The 18,051-nt window shown below is 32.7% G+C and overlaps 3 protein-coding genes across 8 annotated transcripts in view; 2 read left to right on the top strand and 1 right to left on the bottom strand.

Moving 5' to 3' along the window:
* Positions 1–761: 761 nt before the first annotated feature.
* On the top strand, positions 762–3,932 carry LOC106717947 (AP-2 complex subunit alpha). Its single transcript, XM_014511918.2, has one exon. It carries the CDS (start codon positions 985–987, stop codon positions 3,769–3,771), a length of 2,787 nt encoding a protein of 928 aa, XP_014367404.2. The 5' UTR covers positions 762–984; the 3' UTR covers positions 3,772–3,932.
* Positions 3,933–6,630: 2,698 nt separating this feature from the next.
* Positions 6,631–9,128, bottom strand: LOC106717839 (INO80 complex subunit E). Of its 4 annotated transcripts, none has more exons than XM_045680623.1 (6): positions 8,791–9,128; positions 8,497–8,703; positions 8,090–8,274; positions 7,797–7,923; positions 6,839–7,035; positions 6,631–6,710 (listed from the first exon to the last, which is right to left on the bottom strand). In XM_045680623.1, the coding sequence occupies exons 2-6, from the start codon at positions 8,701–8,703 to the stop codon at positions 6,656–6,658; spliced, it is 771 nt and encodes a 256-aa protein (XP_045536579.1). In that variant the 5' UTR covers positions 8,791–9,128; the 3' UTR covers positions 6,631–6,655. The 4 variants fall into 4 exon arrangements, with proteins under 4 accessions (XP_045536579.1, XP_014367251.1, XP_045536578.1 ...); XM_014511765.2 differs by having other exon boundaries at positions 8,497–8,706; positions 8,915–9,128; XM_045680622.1 differs by having other exon boundaries at positions 8,497–8,706; positions 8,791–9,127.
* Positions 9,129–9,299: 171 nt separating this feature from the next.
* Positions 9,300–18,051, top strand: part of LOC106717904 (clustered mitochondria protein homolog) — a 30,220-nt gene continuing 21,468 nt past the window's right edge. For 2 of the 3 annotated variants that reach the window (XM_045680748.1, XM_045680746.1), the window contains exon 1: positions 9,457–9,779. In XM_045680748.1, coding sequence (XP_045536704.1) covers positions 9,659–9,779 — 121 coding nt within the window. In that variant the 5' untranslated portion in view covers positions 9,457–9,658. The other variant, XM_045680747.1, reaches the window with a different exon arrangement.

Below are 18,051 nucleotides of genomic sequence, written 5' to 3'. Positions count from 1 at the left end.
TGGAATGAACGAATGAATAAATGAAAATGACAATATTTGATAGATGATGAGTTACAGATTCTATAAAAATCATGTCGATGTTTAAGCGTTTCATCAAAGAAAAAACCTTTTTTTAAAATATTAAATTAAGTATTAGTCAAATCTAAAAACGTAAGGTCCATAATTATAAACCTCGTAGAAGGTATTAATAAATACCTAGCTAGAGATAAATACATAGTAATCACTAACTAAATACGATAAATACATAGTAATATCTATCTTATTATGTGATATCTATGATGGAAATAGAGGTAAGTATCAAGTTTAACTTCGAATATTTGCATAGTTGTGTTGTGTGGATAAATTATTGAATGTCTAAATTAAATTATTTTAGCTAAACTATTATTATGGCTAAACTAAATTACTATAGCAAGGGTGGCCAACCGGTCGATTGAAACTTGAAACTATGAAGAAATAGTAGAAATAGAATATTAATACAATAGCTACCTATAGCCTAATGCCGAAAGTGAAGTTATTAAAAAAATTAAATGTATTATTAAACATAATTACTGTTAATTTTTAGAAAATTAACAAATATTTAAATCATAATCAGTACAAATACGAAAAAAAACTTTACTAATAAATCATTGTTTTGAAACTTCGCGTCTTAAATTTAGAAAAAAATTAAATTATATTTTTGAATCTAAGGAATGTTGTTCACTCGATGCTTGAAGATGTAAGATATTGATCCATAAACAAATGTTCATTCAGTTCAACTCTGACGTTTCAATTTCATAGTCATAGATAATATGGGAAGGCGTTGTAGAAGAAAGCTCAGTATTTGATTCTGAGTAATAATTTTTGATTCGGCATCCTTATTAGCTTTAATTAATGCCGATTTCCAAAGTTTAATATAATCCCTAGGTTCAGTTGGTGTTGTGCTATATATCTAACTGGGAGCATAAAGAAGGCTTAAAACTGGTGTTCGATAAATCTCTTGGCAATATGCCTGCCGTGAGGGGAGATGGTATGCGAGGGTTAGCTGTCTTTATATCAGATATAAGAAATTGTAAAAGTAAAGAAGCAGAAATAAAAAGAATTAACAAGGAACTCGCGAATATAAGAAGCAAATTCAAGGGTGACAAAACTCTCGATGGCTACCAGAAGAAAAAGTACGTTTGTAAACTCCTCTTTATTTTTCTCTTAGGCCATGATATCGACTTCGGTCATATGGAGGCGGTCAACCTACTGTCGTCTAATAAATATTCAGAAAAACAAATTGGATACCTTTTTATTTCGGTCTTGGTAAATACCAACAGTGACCTCATTAAACTCATCATCCAGAGCATAAAAAATGATCTTCAATCACGAAACCCCATTCACGTCAACCTCGCCCTCCAGTGCATTGCTAACATTGGCAGTAAAGACATGGCTGAGGCTTTTGGCACAGAGATTCCCAAGCTTCTTGTGTCTGGTGATACAATGGATGTCGTAAAACAGTCAGCTGCTTTGTGTCTGTTGAGATTGTTTCGCAAGTCACCAGAAATAATTCCAGGAGGTGAGTGGACTTCAAGAATTATACACTTACTGAATGATCCTCATATGGGTGTTGTCACTGCTGCCACATCCCTTATTGATGCTCTTGTTAAGAAAAATCCAGATGAGTATAAGGGGTGTGTCACTTTAGCGGTGGCCCGTTTAAGTAGGATTGTCACAGCTAGTTATACAGATTTACAAGATTATACCTATTACTTTGTACCAGCGCCATGGTTATCTGTAAAGTTGTTGCGCTTGCTGCAAAATTACAACCCCCCATCTGAGGAGCCAGGGGTGAAGGGACGTCTAACAGAGTGCTTGGAGACAATTTTTAACAAAGCCCAAGAGCCACCTAAGTCAAAGAAAGTACAACATTCTAATGCTAAGAATGCTGTACTATTTGAAGCTATCAGTTTGATTATACACAATGATAGTGAAGCCAATCTCCTAGTCCGTGCATGTAACCAACTTGGACAATTTCTGAGCAATAGAGAAACCAACTTGAGATATCTGGCTCTTGAATCTATGTGCCATCTTGCTACCTCTGAATTTTCACATGAAGCTGTCAAAAAGCACCAAGAGGTTGTTATTCTGTCAATGAAGATGGAAAAAGATGTCTCTGTTAGACAGCAGGCCGTTGACCTACTCTATGCAATGTGTGATAAAACAAATGCTGAGGAAATTGTTCAGGAGATGTTGGCCTATTTAGAAACTGCAGACTACTCTATTAGAGAAGAAATGGTCTTAAAAGTAGCCATTCTAGCCGAGAAATATGCTACAGATTTTACTTGGTATGTTGATGTAATTTTGAACTTAATCAGAATTGCAGGTGATTATGTCTCAGAAGAGGTGTGGTACAGAGTCATACAAATTGTTATAAACAGAGAAGAAGTGCAGGCATATGCAGCTAAGACTGTATTTGAGGCTTTACAAGCTCCTACATGCCATGAGAATATGGTTAAGGTTGGTGGTTACATTCTTGGAGAATTTGGCAACTTGATTGCTGGTGATACTAAATCCTCCCCACAAGTACAATTTGAATTGCTCCATTCCAAGTATCACTTGTGTTCTGCAGCTACAAGAGCACTACTTTTATCAACTTACATTAAACTGGTGAATTTATTCCCTGAAATTAAGAACAGAGTACAAGAAGTTTTTAGAGCTGATTCTAACTTGAGATCTGCAGATGTTGAGTTGCAGCAAAGAGCCTCTGAATATCTTCAACTAAGTATAGTTGCTAGCTCTGATGTCTTGGCTACTGTCCTTGAAGAAATGCCCGCCTTCCCTGAAAGGGAATCATCTATTTTGGCAGTTTTGAAAAAGAAAAAGCCTGGCCGCATACCTGATGATGTAAGGGAGTCTAAAAGCCCTCAACCTTCCATAATTCCGGCAGCAGCAATGAATTCTACAAACAATACAAGTAACTCTAGTGCTGATCTTCTTGGTCTGTCTACTCCTCCTGGTACTAATGCCACCACTGGTAATGGCCTACTTGATGTCCTTGGTGATCTATACACTACACCTAAAATAAGTCCCACCACTGTTCAGCAGAACAATATCAAGAAATTCCTATTTAAAAATAATGGTGTTCTTTTTGAAAACGACCTCATTCAAATAGGAGTCAAGAGTGAATTCAGACAAAACTTGGGTAGAATTGGATTGTTTTATGGAAATAAGACCCAGTTCCCTATTCAAAATGTCCATCCTGAATTGCACTGGACAGACCTACATAAGCTGAATGTTCAGATGAAGCCAATGGAGCCTGTGCTGGAAGCAGGTGCTCAAATTCAGCAGATGTTAACTGCAGAGTGTATTGAAGATTTCACTGATGCTCCTACCATGTCTGTTTCTTTTATTTATAACAATGTACCACAGAAGATTACAATGAAACTCCCATTGACCCTCAACAAATTTTTCGAACCGACAGAAATGAATGGAGAATCCTTTTTTGCAAGATGGAAAAACTTGGGTGGTGAACAGCAGAGAGCACAAAAAATATTTAAAGCTCAGGGTGCTATTGATTTGGCAGCAACACGCACCAAGCTTGCTGGGTTTGGTATGCAGCTTCTGGATGGTATCGATCCTAACCCTGATAACTTTGTGTGTGCTGGTATAGTGCACACTAGAGTGCAGCAAGTGGGGTGCCTCATGAGATTAGAACCAAATAAACAAGCTCAAATGTTTAGGCTCACAGTGAGATCGAGCAAAGAGTCTGCCTCACAAGAGATATGCAATCTACTGGCAGATCAGTTCTAATAAGGAGATTAAGTTAACAAGAAATAAATGATAATAGCAGTGTTTGTTAATATGTATAAGGGTTTGAGTTCCATTTTGGAAATTCTGCAGGATCATACAGTGTGCTGTAATATTTTGATGAAATTTGTACTGATTCCATTTGAAATCTCTTGTGTATAGTTTTTTATTTTTATTAATAGAGTAGTTATAAATATTTTGTAAAAAAAAAGTTTTATTTTGATTGAGATGAGCAATGTACACTGATATAAATAAAAGACAACATTGTATATTTTTTTAAGTTTTGTGTTCTATTGATTCATCTTATCATTTTATTTTACATGTCTTTCACTTAAAATTAAATTATGTTTTGGTTACATAATACTGGAAAGTATCAAAATTTCTGATCTCTTGGATCATAGTGCATTTGGTGGTATGAAATATACCAATTATCATATTTGTATATAGGTTATTGATGTTATGAATTAAAACTTAATCAATTGTGTAATTCCAGAATGTTTATATATTTTACAATTTTTTAACATACCAAAGTGCATGTTGTAACAATGTATAACATATTAATTGTATTCTATCAAAACAAGTGTAAATTGTTTAATGTCTATTTACTGCTATGTGTTACATATTTATTGCTGATATTTAACCACTTGTAATGTGCTCAAAATGTGGAAAATCAACATTTTCAAAATTGTTATTGTAGACAATACATTAGAATTTTTTACATATATAAAATGTTATTTCTATTGTGAGAAAGTTTTTATTTTAATTTAATAACTTATTAAAGTTCATAATATATATGGATAAGTCTAATAATCAGGAAATTAACCAAGTAACCAATTTCAAAAAAACATTTTGTGAAATTAAACTATAATGGGTAATATCAGAAATCTTTTTTGTAGGTACTTTTATTTCTGGTATTGTATCTAGATATTAATTTTGAAACTATACAAGTCATAACAACTTTTAACTGTTACGAGATTATTTTTCCTATAATGTTCCTGTTACTTGTTAAACATTGAATTCAAGTGATTTATCTCGGAATTATTGTTTATTATTGTAACGATTTTAACATACTTACGCCTAAAACATTTTACATATGTTAAATCATTCATATGTGTAATAAGGCATTAGAAATGTATCATCACAGACTTAACATTTAGCACACACCTAGACATATTTATTATTAGGCAATTGTGTTGAAAGTTTCATAAAAGTGTATCGTGTTCATTTTATATAGATAAAATGCGCTACAATATTAAAAATTGAAGTCAAAAGTATGTCATAAAACATATTTGTTATATTATCATGAATTATATTTCATTCCATATCTATTATAATATAAGGCTTGAGGTTATGCTTTATTCTTCCATAACTCATAGGAATAAGCAATTAATTATGAATTCTATAGATACGTACTTGTACTTGTGTTTTATATAGGAATCTCATATAGACAATTTGTTTAATGCAGGCATGAAATTTTACATAGTTTAGATATAGTATAACTTAACATTAAATGTTATGTCGGTAGAATGCTGAAGCTTATCTTGCATGATAGATCATAATAAGAGATTAGAATCAACAAAGTAATAATTAAATATATTTATCACGTTTAAAAAAAATCTGTACAATGTTATGTGTGTATTATGGGAAAATAGTGGAACTGTAAAAGCTTAAATATACAAGAATATTTGGTGTAGTTGTGCAGTTGGAGTTTACTGTTCATTGAAGTTTTGTCGTGTTCATTGATAGATGTTTATTCCTTGCGCTTGTATTGTACCTTATCAATTATCGTCATAAATAAATGTTTAACCCAAGCAATTGAAATGATCTTTTATTTATAATTGTTTCTATTCACATTTTGACAAATAGTAAAAATACGTGTGTATACAATTAAAATGATTTTGTTAAGCGAGATATATAACAGGATTTCCAAGTCTGATAGGAATTTGTGAGTCATAAGAGCATGTCGACGTAACAAAGGATATGATATTGATATGTATAAGGGAATACAAAAGGGGAGGGTTGAGGTGCGTATTATTAGTGCGTAGATTTTACCACCTACTCCCAATGGCCTTGACAATGTTCAACTAAATGTAAATTTTATAAAATAGTTTTTTATAACGTTATAAGTGCTATTAAGCGTGGAAAACTTTATAATTAATTACAAATCGAATATTTATTGGTAATTAAATTTTTAGTGTAGAAAACTTAATCGAAATTGGATCTCGAAGTGCTTCATATTTTTATGGGATTACTAGCTGTCGCCCGCGACTCCGTCCGCGCGCAGTTAAAAAAAAACAACTAAATGGGGAGGGGGGTTATGAAAAATAGATGTTGGCCGATTCTCAGACCTACTGAATATGCTCACAAAATTTCATGAGAATCGGTCAAGCCGTTTCGGAGGAGTACGGGAACGAAAACTGTGACACGAGAATTTTATATATTAGAGATATTTTTGGGTGAGTATAATATCGAGCGCTATCTATTGGATTGGTAATTTAATACAATAGTTGCACACATTGTGGCTTGATATTTAGGACGTTTTATCGTAATTGTATTATTAACATGTATACTAGATATACAGTTGAACGAAGATAAACAAGAAACCTCTATAAGTGAGTCACTGTCCAGTTCCAACAGACAACTTCCATTAGCCAGAAACTCATAGAGAAAAATATAGCGGTCCTTGGGATTGTCGCTTATCCAGGTTCGACTGTTGTTAGTATAACATTGGGTGGGGTTTACCTGAATGAAGAAACCACATTATATCACATGTATTTTTATTTCTATCATATTTTTTTGCAAATACAAAAATAATGTAGAGATAATTCTTATAATTAATATTATAATATTTTAATTTCCTTACGCTAAGTGGTTGTAAGCGTAATTGTTAATCAAACCATTCTTCAACATTTGGTGAATTTTCCAACACATCGTTTGACTCACTGTAACAATATAACACACTACCATAAATGTAAATGTCAAAATAATTTTTTTTTAAATATCTTGGAAATTTTTCATTTAAAAAATAAAATTTCCACTTTTATTCAATAACTAATTTTTCCATACAGACCTGTCTAGTGACGGATCATTACTAAACATCTCCGTAGGTACAGTAGGGGGTGCACGCTCTGGCAGGAGTTCTAAGTACGACTGGCGCGACTGCAGATGTCGCTCTACTTCCTCCGGTGTCATGTGACCATCACTCGTAGACAACCCAAACCCAAGAGCCGGCGAGGCTTTCGACAACATTGACGCATTCCCTTGCTGCTAAAAAGACAAGCACAAACTGTACATGCAGTTACATTTATGGAACAACACAATGAAAAAACTACACAATTAAAATCAATGTACTACAATAAATAAATAAAAATATAAAAAAAGGGTGTACAATTGCATTTTTAAAATTTACATACAGGATTACGATTACAAATACAGTGGGTTATAACATGTAAGGTAGGACTAGTTTTAATTGGAGTGCTGCTTATGTCCAGGACCACAGTTGCAAAAAATGCAAAAGAAAAACAAAATGCCATTCAATGCAAAAGTAATGAAAGCTTGCAAGCCCACTGGTAAAATTATAAATATAAACCATAAATTCTTTAAGCGAATTTTATGACATACATGAAAAGTGGTGACTGGTTGCAAGCCCTAGTCCACACCCTTTAGACATCTCTTCCAACACCGTCGGGAAGAGAGTGCTGTTATTTGAACTGTATCTTGTTAAATTAAAGCAGTTGTAAGTTTCTAAAATGCATCTAATTATGTAATAGATACTCGAGGTTATACATCTGTTAATAAATCTCTGTTAACTATATCTACTTCATTGTAACTACACATTCTCAAAACTGACAAGAAAATGTAATCCAAGTGAGTCCTCTTCTTCAAAAATGAAAGTGTATCTAGAACTTGGTTGTGCTAAAAATTGTTTTATATAATTTTTCATTGCTCTTACAATTAATTATGTATTATGTAGATATATTACATAGCATAATATAAAGATATGGATTCATAACTTAGTTATCCCTTACTGAAAGACTAGTGTTTGGAGGTTTTTTTTGTACAGCTGCTCTTTTCCTTTTCATTGCATTAGCGTTTTTATTTAGAGCAGATGGTGTAGATATAACTTGCTGGGCTGCAGTTGCTTCAAGTTTTTTTCTGAAATTACATATTTTAAATTTGAACATCCTACCAACCTTACTGTGACAATATGGGTGTATGCAGAAAGCTGTAGAAACCTGATTTTGTTGTATAAAGGTGATTTTCAAATTTAATTTTTTGCATGAATCTTGAGATTAGTAAACAGACCATGTTTTTTGATTACCTTTTTGCAGCATCCAGTTGATTGTAAGAAGCATCATCTGATGACTCTGTGTCATCACTCTCTGATGTAGTGCTGTCATGTTTTTCATACTGCAGTAATCTGTCCAAAAGATAGCTTCTGTCCCGAGAAACTCTTAGAAGTCTCTTTTGGCTACTACGTAAGGCATCTTGAAAGCATTCGTTTTCCTTAAATTTAATACAATTATTAGCTAGGTTTTAAATTAATTATTTTTAAAAAATAAAACATTATTATACCAATTCATTAGAGTTTAAAAATTAATTAAATGTAACAAGTATTACAGTATGTGTTAATTTTATAGTATGATGAATTGGCTACCATTAATAGAGGGGATGTACAGAAAGAAGATATTCATTCCCCCTTTAAATAAATACATGTAAGTTACTTACATAGATAAGGTACTTTAGTTTCTTTTTAAGTTTTAGATATTGAGCTTCATAATTTGGTTCCTGTTCGGAATCGCTACTACTGTCACTGGAGTAATCTTTCATTTGTTCCCTGGATCGTGATGTCTCTACAGTGCTGCTGCTGACGCTTGTCGCAGCCTCATTTGCTTGCATGTTCGCTATAGAGCGACAATACCACCCGTCCAACATCTTCTGTTAGAAACAAAGTATTTGGGGAAATTGAATACATTAATATACAATTTTCTAATGATCTAATGTAATTAAATCGTGCGTTACCTTGGGATAGTTTTCGGACGCCAGTATTAATGCTAATGGGCACAAGATAAGCAAGAAATCTTATTTCCTTGGACGATATTTTCAAATAGTTTTGAAACAAAAAATATGCAAAGGTTTTGCTTACTTTTTTGACTTTTTTAGTCAATGGCAGTTGGCAGTCAATGGTTTTTTGCCATACCAAAGACAAAAAACAAAATAAAGTGTATGAGTAGTGAAGTAATATAGTTTTGTAGTTTTCTCAAAAAGTAAAGAAAAACAAGAAGTACTCAAAACGCGATGATTTTATCTACTTTACTGATTTTGAATATCGCCAAAGCAAACTTCACCATCTTCTATATTTTAGTAAAAATATATTTATTCTTCCTATTGGTTTCTTGAGTGTTGCTATTATATAAGTTAAAATTAAAACCATACTCCATAACTTTGACGAACGCTTCCGTCTTTCCGTAAAACATATGCGTACAATGAAACGTCATTGATTTGCCAGTGTTATATTTGTGTCCGCCAGATGCCGCTGATAAAAATATCGTGCAGTTTTAGAATACATTGCTTATTTTTCTTACTACATAAAATTTGTTGGCATTCATATGGTTCACTGTATAGGAATATATTTTGAATAACTTTTTTGTTATAATAAAAATATAATAGTGGTAAGCAGCTATAAACCTATCATTTAAGATAGGCACGCATAGGAAAGAGAGTTCTAGGAATAAAATGGCTTTAAGTTTTTACAAACTTATATAATTGAACTTTTAGATATGTTAGAGAAAACTGAACCTTAACTGTACCGCATGTTTTTTTCAGCTGAGTGAGTGTGGTACCGTGTTCGTCGCGGTCAGTCAGTGCCGGACTAATTTCTCGTGTTGTTATGGCTCCCGGTAGTGAAGTGAATGACGATAATGTATCGAAAAATACTTCCCAAAAAGTGAAAAAATGTCAAGGTACTAGCAATGTGAATGAAAAATGTGGCGGAGAAAATGTTAACAAAGGTAAGGTTTGAATGGTCATGTCCTCAGTTATGTAACATTGAGCAATTGATCTAAGTAAAAAAATATTTAATTTTAAACCTGCACGGACTTTATTGCAGTCATGTGACTGTTATTAAAACATGTGACTACAATTTGAAATTTTTTGTCCATATTAATTTATTAACATTCATGTGTACAAATGTGTCGAAACAATAAATACTATTTCAATAAAACAATGCATAATTCCAGGTAAAAAAATGTTAACGTAATTATAGAATAGTAATAACTAATTACTTTGAATTAACATATTACACAACTGTTTTATGTATTGCATGTTTCCATTATGTCTCCTTTAACTAAACAAGTCAATAATCTTATAATTAAACCTTCGGAAATTAACCTATAGAATCGAAGTTTTCTTATAAGTTATATTTTTTGTTTTAAAATAACATATTTCTGACTTTTAAATTGTGTTTAAAATTTAATTAGCTCTAGAACATTTTTAGCCATTCAATTTGTTAAAAATATGTCATTGTAGGTATGTAAGAAATCAAAATTAAACTATTTTTAATTCCAATTGGAATAATCAAATTGAATTAATTTTTATTCGAAATATATCATATTTTTATAAAATTCGATAAAATGTATTGTCGTAATTTTAAAATCAAGCTTTATTTAAATTGAGAATCTTTTAGATATATCTTTTCCTAGCTTTTGTCTAGCTTTCTCTTGTTTGTGAACCTGTTATTTCAATTATACATCTCTCTCATTCCTTAAATGGGATTTATAAGGAACAAGTAGTACAATAAATTTAACCATATTTCTTTGCTTTTTTTATGTCACAAATGCTGAGTTCAATTATATTTTTATGTATAATATGTATTATCATTGAAGATCTCTTTAGCCAGGGGGGCAAAACTGAAATAAAATTATCTGTCTATAGAAATCAGCTCCACATCTGGGGTATATCTTGCGCTAGGGTTGGACATTGATTACTTCAACCAAATTAGCTTGCTGAAGAAACATGGCAACTTTGTTATCAATGATTTCTTGAAGTGATTTCAGCAAGCTAAGACACCAAACCCTGTAATCAGGATACTGCTGGGGGGTGTTTTGCATGATGTAAGATGCTGAATTCTCTTTCTCCATGAACACTGCATAGAGGATTTCACGGACAATCCTACCTTTGTTATAAAGGTGTTTGTTAAAAATACTGTGGCTTGTAAGAGCAACCACAACCTTCCAGAGCTGTGTCATAGTCAATTTAAGTAGCAATATTTGGCAGAGCTTGTTTGGTATATCTGCACAAAACTATCTTACTAATATTGTTTTTTTTATATGAAAAGGTAAACAAGCAAACAGTCACCTGAATTCGCCGAAATAGCGAGGCGACAGTTACCAATGGACATCCGCAAATGCAGATGCGTTGCTTACCTTTAATCAACGGAGAAGGGGACGCACAGAGAGAGGATATTTCCCTTCCTACGCGTCCCCAAACCAGCTACCCCTTCCCATCCTTTTCTAATAAGAAAAAATTGTGAAGGGGAAGAGGACTAAAATTAGGCCCCCCGCACCACACTCATCATACAAATCACATCTGCCTTCTGTGTGGTCGTGGTATTTCACCGGGCGCCGACCAATTCGTGCAACAGATGTTGTTGTTGCTGGCGTCTACCATTGTTAAATGGTATAATATAAATGGGAAGTTTAGATGTGTGGATGGATGTTTGTTAGAAAGCATCTACAGAATGGCTCAACGGTTAATCCATCATTCATACAAACATTCAAATTTATAATATTAGTAAGATGGATGAAGTTTTCTAACAAATAACAAGTAATTGGTTAATCTGTTTAATGCCACTCTTTGAATATAAATATTAGTGAATTAGAATGTTATTTGTACTCATACTTTATACTAATTGACCTCATCTTGTTCCTTGGGTTATCATACAGTGTGTGACATTTATTTAGGGCAAATAGATACAAGTAAAGAATTCTAGTATTAAGTATGATTTAAATACCACATTGATAATAGGTAACTGAAGTTAATGATTAATACTAAGTCAAGATCGACTTATGTGTATTTATTAATTTTCAGAAATAACATTATTTGTTTCCTGAAAACATAGGTTTAAACACTAGCCTGTTTTATTTGGATTGCAGTTAAGTGTAAGTAAAAAAAATTGACAGTGCTATAAAAAATTACCTGAATCTTCTTAGATTAAATTTATGTTGTTCGACACATAAATAATGAGCAAAAGTAATTTTATAACGATGTTGCATTTGCAAGATCGTCAAATGTGATAGTAAAAAGATGACGTAATAAAGTAGAGGTCCACAGCGTAAGTAATTTAATTGGTGATTCTTTATTTATTTAAAAATATTCGTATGATCACATCTTAATTAATTGAATGAAATGTCTGTTTGCAAAAAAATGTTCAACCTAACACTAGATTCATTTCTGATGCAAAATTCACCGGAAAAGCAGGGCTTACGTTTAATCTGATTTTTAGTATTTAGAATAGTTTAACTATTTGGTGGTCTCTACGTGACGCAAATTTGTATAAAGTTTGCAAATGAGATTGTAGCACCCTATCAATCTTTATATTACGATAACGACCAAAGCATAGCTATCTATTACCGGTTGTCCAAAGTCTAAGTCAATGAAAGGCATACAAATTCAGATAGTTGTATTGTCTTACTTGCAAATTAGTGGATTACCAACTTAAATGTTATTTTTGTTTACCATACATTTGTGTCAATATGGCTTGTGCGTATGATCTACAGTTTATACCAGTGATTCCAAAAGTGGTTTAGGTGAACCCTGTGGGGTTCATGGATAGCCCGGCGAGGTTGTACCATAAAATTTGAAAGAGTTCTATGAGTATAAAGAGAATCTTCAATTAAAAAAACGTATCTGCGTTTCTGTTGGTAAAAAGTTTTTATTTAGTACAATATTTACATTTACATTATAAAATTAAGGAAAAATATTTATATACCTGATAACAAAAAGAAACAACATAAAACGTTTTTACTTTAACTAGAAATCGAATAATAAAATTAACAGTATTTGTACAATGCCTAAAATTAATAAATTGAAATACAAAGAGTATGTAATTATATAATATTTTAGTGTATTCGTTGTAAATCTGTCATTTTGACAAGGAAAGAAAATCATAAAAACAAATTTAGTATCAACTTGAAGAAAAGAGGTCCTTGTTTCTTTACATGAGAAAAAAAAGTTTGAGAATCTTTTTTTTGGGTTATAGTAATGAAAATTGGAAACTATATTAGAGCAAATGTGTTCCCCCGTGACGAATTGACAGTCCAACAACTTGGCACCACATGGCGGATACTATTCCCTCACGACTGTCAAGACAACATGATTAATGAAAATAATAGCGGGGGGTCAAATCTTACAAATAGATATAAACGAGAAAACGATGAAACGTGTGAAAAATTATTAATTTGCATTCAATTACTAAATTTTGAATAGCATTGCGACAGACTTAATGTGGTGTTGCAAAAACATCTTTGCATGTATTTAAACTAATCTCGATAATTTTTCATACAGCAATGTGGTTAGCGAATAGTTTTAATACTTCTAAAGTATTCATAAAAAAAAAAGAAATTCAACCATAACTCAATTAATTCCTATACCATCCATCTCTCGCTATCACTACGCACGCCATGTAAAAATAACACTTTGCATAACTTTTTCGGATGACGTTACGGGGTTAAGCGGTCGGTCTTATCTGCTGAGGAATATTTGCATTAATCCTTAGGAAAATTAAATTGATTGCCGTAGTTGAAGCGTTTAGTCGAGGCCGTTGACTTCGTACCACCGTGGTACTTTGCCCCCGACGCCACATCGACAATAGTCTTGGGATATTGCCAGCAAACATACACCCTATTTTGATTATGTACCCAGACGATAATGTTTAAAATTATTCTTTTAATAACTGTCGCCTGTTCGCGCACGATTAAAAAAAAAATTAGTAGCCTATGTGTTCTTTCAGACTATGTTCTACATTTATCCCAAATTTCAACGAGATACATGCAGCCGTTCTGGAGATACCTACTTACATCCATCCATACATCCAAACATTCGCATCGCATCTATGTATATTAAAGAAAGTCGTGTTAGTTACACTATTTATAACTCAATATCGGTCAAATTGATTTAGCTGAAAATTGATGGGGTGGTAGCATAGAAGTAGGAGACGGACATAGGAACTTTTTTATCTTGTCTGCATTTTTTTTATTCCGCGCGGACGAAGTCGCGGGTAAAAGCTAGTTTATATTAAGTAAAATTCTACTCTTTTATGCTTCACGTTGGTGCGTGGATTTTCTTACAACATTCACATCGTTTTTATGTCCTTGATGTTTGACTTCTGCCATTCAAAGGGTTATCTTATTTTTCTCATCGTATAACAAAGAACTTCTGTCTTGTATGTAAAATCAAAATAATTTTATTATGTAACAGCAAGTCGTGTTAATAGTTTTGTATTTATTGCTTGCTTATACATGATGATTTTAGAAAAGTATTGCGAAATCTTTACCTATCATGGAATTCACTTCCATATCCAAAAAGCTCATTGTTTACAATTTTTTATAGAGCATCAGCTTGTTTCTATCATGAGCTTGTTTTCTAGTACCATTAGTCTAGTCGGCGTAATCTTCTATGTTTGTACGCACCCAGACCATTTGAACAATATCAAATCCTATTGGATTCTTATTAGAATAAACAAGTCTACATTACGCTGAGTGTTCTCAATGCATCTCCTTTTTAATACCTGGCGGGGTTCATTTATTCTTCAAAAATAAAATCAATATGAGTAAAGTAACATGTTTTGAAGTTACACAGTAATGGTTATTTGACAATAATTCGTGACATATTTCATACGTAAACTACGCATGTTTATCCTAAATGTATGTCATTTAAGAACATATGTATACGAAAATCATTACGTTACAAAACGAACGCTACGCTGCAATGGTAACTGTACGATAAACAGAAGTGTTTAGAGGTTGCTATTGCAGTTAACATCTGTCATAATCACATTAGCCTTGTATGAAACAGCTAATAATGAGTTTACTCTCGCTTCATTGAAGCTGCTGCACATAACTTTTCTTTAAAGAATTGCCAGTAACACAATACATACACTGACTCGACCATTAATTTAAATGGATGACCTGTTAAATAAATAAAGAAAAAAAAAACTCTTCCTCCGTAATAACTGAAAAACTTACCATCAAAACTGTAAATAGAATATTGTTTCGCAGGTTTCTAAGCAATTCTGAATTTGAATATCATATATCTAACTTAATTTACAACATATTATGTGAGCTTTGGACGTCTAGACATACAGCGGGCTTCCCCATCACCAGCTATATTATACACTAGTGCATAGGTGTTTTACATGGAAGTTGAAATAAATCGTACTATTATTATACTGGTAAACAATCTGAAATTTCTATCACAGCATTATACCTAAATTTGTTTATATACCCTAAAAGTAAATAGATACTAAATATTAACTATCTTCAATGTTCATTACGTTAAATTTAAGCCTTTTTACTGTAATTGTTTTTGGGTTGTTAAATTTAATTTTTCAGGGCATTTTTACCTATAGTCTTTGTTTAAACTAGTGTTGTACTTTCTCGAACAATTCTGTCTTCTATGATATATACCATAATCTAATGAGAATTCATTCGTATTAAAACTTTATCATGGTTTAAACACATGCGGAGTTATAAACGATGTTTTTCCATAGAATATCTTTAATTTATTGTGTTCTACACTAATTAAGTTTTCGGATAGGCAAAGGATGACTGTTTGAATGATAAACTGGATATATGCGTACAAAATGAAGGTATAATTTACTATCTTGTGCGTTATTTAGATAACGACAAGCGAGGGAATTGTTACAATGTTTGTGCAAACGCGATACATGATAAAATGTCATGATGACTTCAAACGTTAACTATCGCAATTTTGGCAAAGATAGAGTGACAATGCCTGGGCATTACTGGTAACAGTATTAACTCTAACGCCCTGGGTGAAAATTCTACGGCGCCATTTGCTATTTCCCTTTGAGGAGGATAATAGAATTAACTGAGTGTATAATTCGCAGACCTGTGAAGCTCATTTTTGTGCAGCGCCCTGGTCTGTCACACAACCGTGCCCAACCCTAATACCGACACTGAAAATGGCTTTAAATACTTTAGTTAGGGTGGTGGTACACCTTGGTGTGAAGAAAAATTGACTTACAACATGTAATAGTAGGGTCAAAATTTAACACGTAGATCCAAAAAAATAAACATTTCCTTTTACTTTCAATTTCTTAATGGTAATTATTGTTTTATAATAGACATTAAAAGCTCGTAAGAAACGAATGATAAATTTTATTACATCGAAATAATCAAACCTATTTTTAGGCTAACGGCTAACTTTCAATGTAATTTTCTACCTTGACGTAGAAAACATTTTCGACAGATATATTTTAAAGAAAAAACCTAAATCGGTTGACAGCTCTGATTGATCCTTTTTAGTTTACCCACACACGATAACGTTGTGATTTCTTCACTTACGATAAGAATCTTATATTGCCTCTTGTAGAGATTTTACTCACAAGTTTTTTCAATCGTGTGAGTTTGATTAAGTATACGATAGATCTTAAATTATTTAGCACCTGATATGGAGTCAGGTTAACAGTTTTTTATTCACACTTTTGTTGTTCCATAAAAAGGTGGGACAATGAAAATAACTTTAGAACATTTTGTAACACCACAATAGACACAAGCTTGCGTCTAATTACTGTAGGATCACTGCTGCAGTCCTGAGCAGGATAAACTCGAATAAATTAGTGAGAAAGTAATATAAGCAGGAGTCATTCTCCGGTCCCGAAGAACGACCTCGATAAGCGAGAAACCTGGGGTTAGAAAGAAACCTCTATAAGAGAGAAAATAATTGCGGTCCTTTGGGCTCTTCCAAGGACCGCAATTATTTTCTCGCATATGCTTAGATAAACGAGAGCGCTTATCCAGGTTCGACTGTATTTGCGGCAAAGTAACCTAAGTACAATACAATAGCTTTTGTTCCCATCTTACTAACATTATAAATGCGAATGTTTAGATGGATGGATGGATATTTGAAGGTATCTCCGGTAAGCTACTTGTTAAGTTTTTTTTAATTCCGCGCAGAAGGAGTCGCGGGCGACAGCTAGTTTTGAGTAAAGGTTAATAAAAGTTTATTATTTTTTTATTCTATCTATATGTATGTTACTCATTAAGTCCTAATTCTACCTTTCATGTTACTCGATATGCGTAGTTAATAACGGTATGACAACACGATGACACATTATTGAACTGAAGGTTTTGAAATACAAAACCATACGTAGACTGTCTACATTTGAATTCTTCGTGTAATCGTAGTGATATTTGCCATTCGGGGACATTATGTTTGGTTAATTACTCGTAGTTTCGATTTATTATATAAAGAGATACAAATATTAGCTTAGCTGCAAACAGTTCGTTTATGGCTACAGACAGTAGCGGTGTTAAAGAAGGGCGAGATGAGGTGACGGCACAGGGCGCCGTGCTCTATCTTTGGAAGATTTCACCGACACCAAAAAAAGGAAGCCATCACCAAAAATCGCGTTCATTTATGAGTGAAATAACCTTTCGACATTAATTGAGTAGCTATAAGAAAGACGTCACACGGATCTTTATAAAATAAAATTTTATCAATACATAGTATAAAACAAAGTCGCTTTCGCTGTATGTCCGTATGTATGCTTAGATCTTTAAAACTACGCAACGGATTTTGACGCGGTTTTTTTTAATAGATAGAATGATTCTTAAGGAAGGTTTGTATGTATAATAAATGCATAATATAGTAGAGAAACACTGATAAATTTAAAGTTTTCTAATGTGATGTCGTAAATAAGCACGTTTTTTTGCGCTTATATTGCAAACGCTGCTGGCTGAACCCTACGAGATAGACCAAAATAATGTACTACAGTATTGTTCACCTTAAAAAGTTCAACAAAAAAGTCCGCGATGGTATATGTCTATCTCTTAGGGATAACCCAGCATAACCATTTTTATTCTTTTACGAAGTGATTTTAAACAATACAGCATTAATCATTATCCATTTAAGTACCTTAAATAAATTGTGCATTTATTCTGTAGTAGGTATATTTTGCATTGCACCCGTGCGAAGCCGGGGCGGGTCGCTAGTATAAATATAAAGAGAATCTTCAATTAAAAACGTATCTGCGTTTCTGAT

Source organism: Papilio machaon, chromosome 13 (genome assembly GCF_912999745.1).
Source record: "Papilio machaon chromosome 13, ilPapMach1.1, whole genome shotgun sequence".
NCBI lineage: Eukaryota > Metazoa > Arthropoda > Insecta > Lepidoptera > Papilionidae > Papilio > Papilio machaon.
Note: the sequence above shows the minus strand (reverse complement) of the source record. Positions and strands in the feature narration are given on the sequence as shown.

Bases quoted from the DNA above. Each gene is read 5' to 3' on its own strand.
- LOC106717947 (XM_014511918.2), top strand. From the start codon at position 985: ATGCCTGCCGTGAGGGGAGATGGTATGCGAGGGTTAGCTGTCTTTATA.
- LOC106717839 (XM_045680623.1), bottom strand. From the start codon at position 8,703: ATGTTGGACGGGTGGTATTGTCGCTCTATAGCGAACATGCAAGCAAAT. The intron at 7,924-8,089 runs GTAATCAAAAAA...ATGTAATTTCAG, and splicing joins CAACTGGATGCTGCAAAAAG to AAAAAAACTTGAAGCAACTG. The intron at 7,036-7,796 runs GTAAGGGATAAC...TTGTCTTTTTAG, and splicing joins CTCCAAACACTAGTCTTTCA to CAGCAAGGGAATGCGTCAAT.